Genomic DNA, 12,401 nt, shown 5'->3' with positions numbered 1-12,401 from the left:
GCTGGATATGCGTCGCGTCTGTCCCGATAGCAGGGGTCTAAAGACAATTACAAACACTGATGAAATACTTGGTGATGGCAGACTCCACAACAGAGGAGAGGGAATGGGGTTACGGTAACTGGGGTTTAACGTCCCGAACCAGCCTCTGAATTACGAGTTAAGTCGTATAGAACGGCTCCGAAATATTTTAGGGCGCCTGAGGTTTTAACCTGCACTTACATCACACAGTGCGTGGGTGTTTCTGCATTTGGCTTCCATCGAAATGAGGTGGCCGTAGCAGAGATTCGGTCCCTGATCAACATGCTCGGCAGCTGAACACCATAGCCACTGCGCCACAGTTGCGGGCACCACCACTTCAGCATCTTGTCAAAGAGCAGGTTCATTCCATAACTTTGGGGGGGGGGGGGGGGGCTGAATAAATGCCGGTATAGCTGCAATATTTGGACATTCTTTGGCAAGCCAAAAAATGGAACGGCACGATGACAGGTTGAAATATGCTTCTACGGCCTGCGGGACTAGTACAAGACCTCTGCCCCGCCCCATTGTCCACTTCGTCGTCTTCATGTTCATAGCGTTAGCCAGAGCCACCGAGCGATCATTCCTACCGTAAGCTTGCCATTTGAGTTATGAAGTAACGATGGGTATCGTCAGTAAAAGTGGAGTAGAACAAACGGCTTGCCACCAGAATGAATGAGACGATCTGATGAACGCTTTCGCCATAGCTTCAAGTCCAATAGTCGCGAATAGACGAAGACAAATGCCCATGGATAAGTCGGATGGCCTGGGCGGGATATCGTCTTCCTACGTGTCATGGTACATGCGTCGTGGTGAGGCTGGGGAAGGGACTGGCGAGAGCGGTTTGTGGGATCTGGTCAGGACGGGCACTAGCAGTGGCTGAGGCGGGGGGCGGGCTCCAGGGACACTCGGCCGACGACCAAAACGAATGGAAGGCTTCGGTGCTGCAAGACCGGGTTGGGCAAAAGAATTATGTCGATTACACGTATGCGTGGTAACGCGTATGATGACCACTATACGTATATGGAGACAATCACGTTTCAGTACCTTTTATTTATCGTTGGTAGCACTCATGCTGGCTGTACCGGACTTCCTCCAAGCTTTCCGTCCTCGGCGCTTCCGAATTACGCGAAAGCCAGCGTACGGGAACTGGATATAGCATTACAACACCTATCCTCTGGAGTTCGAATAAGGACTGTCGCATTTCTTCCATGACTACTCCTAAAGCAGGGACCATACACAATGCTGCCGCGATTGGTATGCGTGGGATGGAGGGTTCAGCGCCACTGTGCGGTACATGCGCGTGGCGGTGATCGTAATCCTCCTACATGTCCTCAGAGATCGGACGCCACGGCAGGGCCCAGGCAGATTCAGCAAACTCGGCCTTCCGACCTCCGACCTCGATGGCCTTGCCTCACACGGGAGCTGTCGCCCGTTTCATGCACTGAGATGTACGTGCCGCTAGTTTATTCGGTTATCAACAGCAAGAGGTACTTTTCATATGAGCACAACATAACAATGATAAAGCCAATACACTGACTTCATGTTGCGACCCCCCTAGGCAGAGACCGTGTTATGTTTGTTAACACATATAGCTCTAACTGCAAGTCAGCGCCTCGCTGTTCCTCACGATTGCTCACTGCATATTCGCATAAGTAGAGAATATTCGACTACTATTCGATTCGATCCTCCGACCATTTGGTTCATATGCAATTCGGTTCTTAGCTAAACTATTCACATTCGATTCGGTAGCAAACACACACTATTCGTATTCGTTTAGGTTTGGAAAAGTACTATTCGCACACCCCTAGACATGAAGTAGGCATGAGCTCCTAGCCTCACTTCCTAGTGATGATAAAACGATATAACACTCGTGACTTCATAGAACCGCATCACGGCTAAAATCGTGTTAAAGGGAAGAGGTCAAAATGAAAGCAGGGTGGACATTGAAGCGGGCGGACAGGGTGGCCAACTCTGTGCAAATGCTGAGTTTACTTAAAGTCATCGAAAGAGCACTAAAATGGCAGCCATTGCAGGCAACCACTTCCAGATGGCGCCATAGAGCCGCCGGTGGGGCGACGGTGGCGCCGCGTTGCAGGCGTCGCTGAAGCACTCGCACACCTCGAGGTTCATGCCGGCCGGGTAGAAGTCCCGGCACTTCTTTTTCTGCGGGTCCTTGAGGTAGGCACACGAACGGTACACTCGCTGCGGCAATTCGGGCTTGTACACTGCGCAAAAGGGCAGGAAAACAGTGTGAGTGCAATGAAAAACGTGCTCCATGCACGGTCTAACGGATGATGGCTACTTCATATGCGACGTAATGTGGGCTATAATTAACGGAGCGCGGCACAGCACTGCGTCAATTTTTCGTCGGCGTTCGCTATGGATACTCCGAGTCCGCCAGACGCGAAGTACGCACGCCAGGCTCGGAAGCACAAGCGCTAAAGCAAGTCGCTAAAGCCTAGGCGAAGCACAGTCGACGAGAGGACCCTACCATTCGTGCCTCTGAAAACAAAGGCGACACGTTGTCGCCGGAAAAGCCCTGGCCAAGGTTACTGGAGAGGTTATTGGAATGGTTGCTGTGTAATGACACGCCAAGAAATTCACAGGGTCACCTGATTGCATCATGTGCCGACAGTGCGATAGCATTCGAATCTGGTAACGCCTTTTACCGGAGGTGACATCACTTCCCTCCTCTAGCCAATGAGAATTGCTGATGATAATTAAAACTGTATTTCCTCCGATGTAGGATACTCCCTACTCCCCGCCCCAGGCACACAGGAAGGGGGGCCGGGACCTCTGCGACTAAAGACTGGCGAAGACACATTGGTTCTTCGCGGCATCAGCCGCCAGGCGGACAGCTGGTTGCTGGTCGGTGGGGACCTCGCTCCGCAGCAGGGCCTCCCAGGCTTCTCTGCTTCCAGTATTGTCCCCAGTGCCCGGGGATCCTGGACGTTCCCAAATGATGTTATCCAGGGTCCCCCATCGCTCCGCTGGTCTTGCATTTACCGTCCTTCCTATCGTATACCTTGGTGCGAAACAACCAGACAGAGTTTGCAAAATTTTCGGCCCGTAATTGTCGCCAGGCGACGGCCTTTTTATTGTTTAAGCTTGGATTCGGTGGTGACACCAGACGTCTTCCTAGCCTAGAGAACCAGTGGGAGTTATCCGGTCTGGTGACGTTAATTCTCACCGCCCAGTCAGCGAATTTCATGACCGGTGACATATTTTTTTTTTTCCAATAAGGCTTCTAATGCTATGGTATCAGTGACATTACTCCCCTTACTGGCTTCATCATTTCGCAACAGTATCCTGCGCAGCCCAGGTGTCGTTGCAGCTTGCAATTACCACAAGGGTGAATTGGTCAGTCTTCTGCAGCGAGAGATGATGTTTCTGCGACGCTTTCACGGCGGGAGCACGAGTAGCACCGTAGACATGTTTCGATGCGCGTTAATAGAAGGTATTGCGTTGTGGAAGCTTAGTTCACAGCGCCGGGATTACACGGAGCCCCAGAGAGTGGAGTCCTTACTGGGCCTTTGCAACCTTGCAGTCATCTGTGGGATGCGTGGTCATAAGACGCTGCCAAGCACTTCAGAACGCCTCTCGAATGCTCTGTGCATTCTGTGTAGGTGTTACAAGCAAAGGTGCAGTCGCTGCCTCAGAGTGGGTGGACACTTGGGGAAGCAACTGAAAGGGGCAAAGATTTGAAAGGCAGGCAATATTCAGGTTTGAAAATATTTCTGAAAATTGGTTTTGAGGAAAGGTGGGTCCACCGTGGAAACCTCAACGGCGCCACGAGGAAGTTGGGTGTCAAAGAAGTTTGGTTTATTTAAGGCACTTAAAGGGAAGCTGAAGAGATTTTCGAATTCATTAAGATGCTCACGTATGGATGTGGGAACCTTAAAAATCATGTGGGTGAAATTTTTTTGCAGATTAATCACTTCGGAGCGACGTAATCGCCGTTTAAAATTGCGCGGTAGCTCCGCCCCCCGCTGTCCGCCGAGCGCTGCTGATGACCCTGACGATGCGAGCCGAAACCGGAAACCGTGGGGTGGTGACGTAAACATTGGTGTTCCGTCGCCACGCAGCCTCCGCGACCGTGCTTGTTTCTGCGCGCGTGCCATCGTAAGCGGCTTCGATCTGCCGTGTGTTCCTGTATTTGTGCTTTTTTTATGTTTGTGGTGACGTACAGAAACGTGGGCAGCATCGAGTGAAGCGGTGGACCATCATGCCGGCGTTCTGCGCAGCCTTTGGCTGCTCTAACACCAGCGGCCGCGACGATGTGGTCTTTCATAATTTCCCGCAAAATAAGAAGCTTTCCGCGAGGTGGGTCGCTGCTATGAAGCGAAGGGATTTCAAGCCCTCAAAGACTACATTGCTATGCTCTGATCACTTTCGTGATGAAGACTATAACCATAGCCTGTCGATAATGCGTTCATTGGGCCTGTCAACAAATTCAGCTGGACTGAAACCCGGCGCAGTACCGTATGTCTTCGCGCACAGGAGCTCGTCACCGCCACCGAGGCCAGCTTTCGCGAAAAGGAGGAAGCTCGAGGTAAGGATTTGTGTATTAACTCTATGAGAATTTTACTGCGCGAACCGGTGTTCTGTGTAGTGTATGGCGCGTAATTTGTGGATGCAAGTCTTTCGGTAGTAGTGAGATGAACGGCGCTGGAATGAAAATGTCAGGACGGCAGCAAACTGCAGCTTACAAAATAAGTGCTTAGCTGTTATGCTTTCAGGCATGCATCATGCATCTCGTACAGCATTACTCATATCAGAGCTCGGCCCTAAATGTTTTGGCTGAATAGAAATCGTTAAACTGCTACTAATACTGCAACAGGTGGAGCGACGCGAAGTGCGCCTCTCAACCGGAGACTGCGCGCCGCGCGTGAGCAGAGAACTTCGGTAAGCGAGCACGTGAAAAGACGTTATATGCAGCCTCTTTACTCATTATGTTGGAGCTCAGATATTCTAGGATTCATGCGTAGCCCTCAGTGGCGAGAACATAGGGAGTAGTACGCGGCACATTTTTCTTTGTGGTCGGAGCGCCGAGAAAACTGTTTGCAGATATTTCTGGTATACGGGCGCGCGGCGTTTCGTTTTCAATTTGGCTTCGCCTGGGGCCTGGCTGATAGCAGCCTCGTCAGCGCCCAATGTGCGCAGTCATGGCGCTTGCAGTCCGGCCCCAAAGCGTACACTTTTTTTTTTGAGCGATCTACGTCGGACGCGGCCGCTGGTTCTGTGTTAGCGCTTGAAGTTGCCTGTCAGGGTTTTTAAAGAGATCTTTTTTGCGTGGCTATAGTATTTGCAGGAGGTGCTCCAAATCTGCAAATACATCATAATATGAAATACAACATAATATGAAAATAAAAATTTAATTAAGATATGCAGTTTAGTGAGCTAATGGGAGCCTTCTGCCTATTACTGGTGTCTGCCGTATCCCCCAATATAGCCCCAGGGATAAAATTAATACAAGGTTAGTTACCCATTTTTTAAAATAAATTTTGGACCTTCTAAAGGAACACCTGGTATATAATAAATGTTCTCACTTCGCACGGAGCTCGCCAATCAACAAAATGGTTTATGAAATAAACCAGCAGATTTTACTCATACTGAAGCACACTTTTGTTCTGTTTGGAACAATAACATCATGTGGCTTATGCCTTTCAGTTTCTTGCCGAACTGCTGCAAGATCAAGACTGCGCACCAGACGATAGTGCAAATGAAGAGTGCATGGAAAATGACATCACACCTGGAGGCAGCACACCACCAGGCAGTCAAGAATCCGCACCAAACAGCAATACAAATCAGGACTGTGCAACAAGTCGAATGCCACTGGCAGATGCTGCTGAGGACCCTGCATCGAACTTTTCTAAAAGTGATGACAAGGCTGACAAATCTGTTCAAGTTCTAATGCAGCCAATACCAGTAAAATGTTCTGCCATGGATACGTTTATAATAACACATGTAGTCGTAAAAAATTGCCGAGTGCAGCATGGCTTCATACATTAATAATAATATTATATAATTGTGCGCCACGTGTGCTACAGCCAGCCTTGCGATTCGGCCTGCTCGGTTGCAGCACGAGGCCATCGAGTTAGTGAAAAAAATCACTGAACAGCACGATAAAGGCGGCCGCAAACGGATGGAGATATTCCTACAAGGGCTTGCAGTATGAAGCAACTCGCCTAAACAAGGATTTCAATTTACTGCCAGATCCCATCTTGGCACGCAGAACGGAAGGCGCACGTTTGTCACCTCGACGAGTTCTGCCACAAAGCGCCTCAAACTTCTGTCTTTCGCGTGTGTTATGAACCGAGCCGGCACGCAGCGACCATGAAGCGATGCCAGCATAAAATTTGCGTGCAAAAAGAGCCTGATAACTTCTTGCGCTTGTCAATGGTCTGTGTGGATTACAAGCAGATTTGCGGCAGCACCGACAAGCGGCAAGACAACAATGCCGACGATCGCATCCCGCTTACATTGCAGAAGATTTCGTGGAGCAGTGCTATACTACATTTGCTCGCTTCAAAATTAATTTATTCTATCTCTGAATGAAGTTTGGCTAGAAAAGTATGTTTACCAATCGACATTTCCAACACGTGGAGATGCTGGCACTTCGCTTTCGTTCAAGCCAAAAGCACCGCTTGCGCCAGCATCGTTGCTTCCTTGGAGCGATTTGCTCTTTGCGATTGGTTCGTACATGTAGGGGATGACGCCAAGATCCTCCTGGTAATCTTCGATGTGTTCCATCGTGATACAAGCATCAAACCAGCGACAGGATCACCGCGCGCCGCGCTTCATGTACTACATCGGCGGCGACCGAGCCGGGCTCACCGAGCCAACGCCAGTGTTCACGTCACGAGGCGCCCAGCCAATCACAGGCGGCAACGAGGCGCGCGAGCTGGCCCGAGGCTGCTGCGGCACTTTTCGCCAAAATAAAATAGGTTTGCGCTTTCCTTTGCCTGATTTCGATGAAAAATTCGAATTCCGAGGGTGGAAAACTGTAAAGTGCATCTCTTCACTCAATTTTTTTGGGAAACCTTTCAGCATCCCTTTAACGTCCCAAAGCGACTAAGGCTATGATGGACGCAATATTGGAGGGCTCTGGATAATTTCTACCACCTTCGTTCCTTTAACGTGCGCTGACATCGCACAGCACACGGGCACCTTTTGTTTCGCCTCCATCGAAACGCAGTCGCCACGGCCGGGTTCGAACCGGGTATTCCGGCTCGGTATAGTCGGATGCGCTAGCCACTGAGCCCCCGTAGCGGGGGCTCACTCGCGCTTACTGATGTTCGCGACATGCGCAGCAAAGGATTAAGAGCGGACTACAAAGAAGGAAAATTCGCGGTAACTGTCTTATTGTGGATGCCGTAATGACAATACTTGCTCGTCGTCACCATCTGGGGTCGAGTATACTAAATTGTCTGGGGCATTCAGCGGCAGTGGTGAGCGCAGAGACAATCAGAAGGATCAGGCAGAACTATCAGCTATCCAATGTCAGCACGTGCATGCGTGCGCGTACCGTTGAGCGTGGATTTGCGACAGAAGGGTGGGTGGTTGCTGTCGTTGTACTGCGGCGGCGGCTCGCACTCCTTGACGTATTTCTCGGGCGACGTCTTGCAGTCCTCGTTGAAGGCCGAGTTGCACACCGAGCAGGTGATCGCTTGGGCAGCCGCTGCGACAGGATTAGGCACCAGGTGGCGTAGGTGTCAAGGTCGACATAATCACGGTAATTTCGGAGAAGGTGCACAGTGTTTTTCAAGGTTATAAGAGCGAGTTATATGCCTTTCTTGTGATTTCGGTAAACTGAGAGGCATCGTAGAGAAAACAAGGGGCCAGGCTTCAGCTTACACTCAATACTATCTGCATTAAACACATTGACTGTGGTCGAGTATAGCGGCTTTCGATTAGGAACTGTCGCGTCCCGCTGATATGGGCACTTTGTACGTAAGCACTTTGTAAGCGCTTTGTACGTCTCACGTTTTTCTGTCGTGCTTGTCTTTTTGAGCGCTTTCACTGCCACAATGGAAAACCAACTCGCCCACTCACTTCCATTAGTCAATGATATGGTCACATTGGTTTCCGAGCAGAACTCTGCAGAGTGGGTCGTACGTAGTAACGAATCCTCAAAATTTTTTGAAAGGAAATTTTGATAAAGGTCTACTTTTGTGCAGAGCGGTGGGCAATGAAATGCCAATCAAACAAAAACTTGACAGCTCCTAGCACACTATCCCGGTAGCTATTACTTTTAGAATTTTTCGGTGCAGCTTAAACGGCCTAGCAGTTCAACAAGCACGTGATGGCATCTCATGGCATGATGGCTTGTCTCATATTACGACTGTTCACATCCCACGAACTGCTAGTACATGTCTGCACTCCGTCGGCTGGCAGGTGCTAAATACCTCTTTAAACGTGGCGCAAGGTGCAGAGAGAGTATTCTTCACAGCCGTTCATGCTATACAAGAAATGGTAGCCTTGTACTGTAAAACATGAAACCACTAAAGAAAAAGGCGTGATTCAGTAATTTGCTCTTTTTCACTTCATTCTTGTGGCGTACTGCACTGAAATTCAGAAAATGAAACATCTGGTCGCGGCAGAAGAGATTTTCTTCTTTTATCACCGTCTTCATTAACGCAACAATATAAGTGGGCTTCAATGGGCTCCGCGCATTTGCATCTCCTGTGCATTGTCAGGGCAGAGAGTTTCCATGATAACGAAGCATGCGCACATTGAAAAGATTCGTCCCATGATAAACTGTCCGTAATTCGAGACGTTCATATTAACGGGGGTCGTGTTAACGAGGCACGACTGCATCCCTAAGATCTTCCCACCTCCAAGATTGCGGATGACAGAAGACAGCAGGAATTAAGTAAATAGTCATCGTATCACGCTGATTCGGGGGACCCTAGAAGTTTGCAGGCCATCGTACGCAGCGCCCGAGAGAATCGACTGGTCTACGTGTTTTACTAGCGGCTGCTTGACGGGAAGGCAGGCTGTACTCACGAGGTGCCAGAGCCAGCAGGACAACCAGCAGCAGTTCATAGGCCATGAAGACGGGAAAGAATGAGACCCTGCGAACAGCCATGTTGATTGCGTTCTTCTTCTTCGTTACTGCTCAGCACGGTATTCTCTTCTTTTCTATCCTTCTTTTCTAACCTGTCAGCAATATAATCCGTGCGCGCGCATCGTATTTGGGACAGCCCACCATGTGAATTACACAACCAATTTGCGTTTATCGTTTGCCAAGGAAATACGTTTTAAAATGGACTATTTTACGCTTTGATCAGCACTAAATGGGCAGTAAATGCTTGAATGAATATGAATTTTGTCTGACTTGCTATCTTCGATCTAACTCGACGACTTAGCCGCTGCTCCACACATAGTTGTATTAAATGAATGTATGTCGTTTACGGTATAAACTGCCATCTGAACTGCCATCTTAGACGACGTTCATGCTAGGGCTGTGCAGCGGTGCCAGTGTAGGAAGCGTCTACGCTAAGCAGCTGTCGCCCAGGCGAGAGACTTGCGACCAGTGACGGCTTTCGCCGTATCCGATATTTTTTTTACTCATTCTCTCTTACCTAATTTGGACACGAAATGCGAAGCTTACAAAGAGGATATTCAAACACTTTTCTTTTAGCGAGTTAACCCGTGCAAAACGCTTTGCATTCTGTAGAAAGGCCCCAGGGGATTTTGTGGATCGGGGCTGGCGAAGCTGCGGAACCCTGAGAAAACGCACGTTCTCGGATACGACAGAAAAGAAGGGCGGCACTTATGTTGTCATTTATCGTTGCATCAGCATTAGAGCAATCGGAAATGACAATTGCCGCCTGTCAGTACGCAGTGACAGGTGGCCCACCTGCCCACCTGGCTACGAACGAATTTAGTATAATATCTATACGAACTTACATATTGTTCCAGATTAACGAACCTTTGTATGTCCCGTCGGATATAACTAATGTTTGTATGTTTGCCTCGGATATAACGAACTTTCCAGTCTGGACCTCGGATGTAATGAACTTGTGTGTTGACCTCGGATACAACGAAGTGTATTGTGTCAACCTCGGATACAAATAACGCTTGGCTGGTAACGCATTCAAACGAACCACTGAGGATCACCTAAGGTTTTTTTTTTGTTTTTATGAAAGCATGGGTGTTGTTCGCTTCGCAATCTAAGCGATAGGCTGCAACTTCATTACCCGTCTCCCTGGTGTGCGAAACGGAACGGTCGGTGGGTCGGGAAGACTGAGCCGAGCGTTTTACAGCGACGGCTGTTAAAAGCCCTTTCCCTTTGTTTCACGTCGTAATTCTAGTAGTAGTCGGCGTAACCGGAGGGTGGTTACCGTGGAAAGAGCCGGATGACGATTACCGTGGAAGAAGGAGGGTATGGGGGCGGGGAGAAGGCACACTCGGATGATGGGTGCTACGGGGACCACCCAGATTATGGTCATTGTGGCAGGCGAATATTAAGTATGACGAGAGCTAAGAAATGTTGCACGATCCATCGGCGGCGACTGCTTCGAAACACTCCGCCTGAGTAGAGGTTCAATGGCGGTGGCGTTGCGCACCTGGAGCGGCGGATTAGTGAGGATTGCTGGTGCAAGAATGAATATGCGTAGTTAACTAAAAATGAGTTTGAGCAACACTTGTTGGGCTAGTTGGTCGGACATGCTTCTAAACGAACCAGCGCAAAAAACAGAACGGACAACAAAAAGGGCCGCCGCGGTGGCTCAGTGGTTATGGTGCTCGGCTGCTGACCCAAAAGGCGCGGGTTCGATCCCGGCCGCGGCGGTTGAATTTCTTTGGAGGAGAAATTCTAGAGGCCCGTGTACTGTGCGATGTCAGTGCACGTTAAAGAACCCCAGGTGGTCGATATTTCCGGAGCCCTCCACTACGACGTCTCTCATAGCCTTAGTCGCTTTGGGGCGTTAAACCCCATAAAAACAAAAAAAAACCAACAAGAAAAAGACGGAACACGACGGACAGGAGCGCTGAACTTCCAACCTTATTTTGGAAGTACAGATGCAACGTATATATTGTGTGGAACGTCCCCCTGACATGGCTGTATATATACAGGGTCTGTTCTGAAAGTAGTAGGACTGGTTTTTTCCTGGGCGAACGGGTGGACGAGAGATGGTCTGCGCGTGCAGGATCGTTGAAGGGGGATATTGGGAATGCTGGGGAAAATTGGCAGTCGGCTCTCGGCCGTTGAAGAGAGGAGGTCGCTTGCACTGTGAACCCCTGTCGAAATGTCTCGTCACGCAGAATCATCGAGCGTTTACTGGATCAGCGATACGCGATCAAATTTTGAGTAAATCTTGGTAAAACGGGCAAAGAGAATTGAAGGAGTGTACGATGGGGGGCTAGTTGGTAATCCATGACCTAAGAACGAAAACCACGCAAAGGACGATAAACAGGGAAGAAGTAGACAGGACGAGCGCGGTGCAAAGGACCATACACAGGGAAGATGTAGACTTCCCTGTGTATCGTAAAGAGACTCACAACATGATTAAGGAGGCCTACGGTGACGCTTCCATGGGTAGATCAGGTGTTTTTTGAGTGACACAAGCTGTTACGAGAAGGTAAGGAAAGAGTGGAGGAAGACGACCGCTCCAGACGCCCTTCGACCAGCAAGACCAACGAAAATGTGTAGCGAGTGAAACATTTACTTAACAATGATCGTAGAATGAGTATCAGAATGATTGCTGATGACTTGAGCATTCCTCAAACCCAAGTTTTTGAGATCATGACGGAGAACTTATCCATGAGGAAAGCGTGCGCGAAGTTGGTGCCGGGAGTGCTGTCAGAGGAGGAAAAGCCCAACCGGTAGGATCTTCATCATGTGAATGAGGACCCCGATTTTTTGCCCAGCACAAGGCGGCAACGCTGCCTCAGCCCCCCTACAGTCTCGACTTGGCCCCGCCAGACTTATTTCTATTCCCGAGAATAAAATCGACGCTCAAGGGGAAACATCACGGATCGGTAGAGGTGGTTCAACAGGCCGTGACGAGGGAGCTAAACAGCATTCCGGTCCAGGCGTTCCTGGAGGCGTACGAAAACTGTAAAACTCATTGGCAGCAGCGTGTAGGTACGGAAGGGTGCTACCTTGAAAAATTGTAATCGTTTGTGCTATTCTCTTGAATAAATTTTGTTTAAAAAAATGAGTCCTACTACTTTCAGAACAGACCATGTACGTTGCATCTGTACTTCCAAAATAAAGTAGAAAGTTCAGCGCTCCTGTCCGTCGTGTTCCGCCTTTTTCTTGTCCGTTGTGTTTTTGCGCTGGTTCGTTTAGAAGTAAAAATAAGTGCTCTGTGGCTACACATGTATGCATATCGCTGTCAAAATCATTACCTCAATATATCACTGAAGGATTT

General features: G+C 49.2%; 1 protein-coding gene across 1 annotated transcript; it reads right to left on the bottom strand.

Moving 5' to 3' along the window:
• Positions 1-2,016: 2,016 nt before the first annotated feature.
• LOC149365561 (uncharacterized) lies at positions 2,017-9,109 on the bottom strand. Its single transcript, XM_089586115.1, has 3 exons — positions 9,028-9,109; positions 7,547-7,699; positions 2,017-2,243 (listed from the first exon to the last, which is right to left on the bottom strand). The coding sequence occupies exons 1-3, from the start codon at positions 9,107-9,109 to the stop codon at positions 2,017-2,019; spliced, it is 462 nt and encodes a 153-aa protein (XP_089442241.1).
• Between the last annotated feature and the right edge of the window lie 3,292 nt (positions 9,110-12,401).

This window comes from Amblyomma mixtum, chromosome 1, assembly GCF_055824585.1.
Source record: "Amblyomma mixtum isolate Tamu chromosome 1, ASM5582458v1, whole genome shotgun sequence".
In the NCBI taxonomy this organism is placed as follows: domain Eukaryota; kingdom Metazoa; phylum Arthropoda; class Arachnida; order Ixodida; family Ixodidae; genus Amblyomma; species Amblyomma mixtum.
Note: the sequence above shows the minus strand (reverse complement) of the source record. Positions and strands in the feature narration are given on the sequence as shown.

What these genes read in the sequence shown, in the direction of transcription:
- LOC149365561 (XM_089586115.1), bottom strand. Translation starts at nt 9,109, where the DNA reads ATGGCTGTTCGCAGGGTCTCATTCTTTCCCGTCTTCATGGCCTATGAA. An exon ending in CCTGCTGGCTCTGGCACCTC is followed by an intron (nt 7,700 to 9,027) that starts GTGAGTACAGCC and finishes ATCCTGTCGCAG; the next exon opens with CGGCTGCCCAAGCGATCACC. An exon ending in TCGCAAATCCACGCTCAACG is followed by an intron (nt 2,244 to 7,546) that starts GTACGCGCACGC and finishes CCTTTTGCGCAG; the next exon opens with TGTACAAGCCCGAATTGCCG.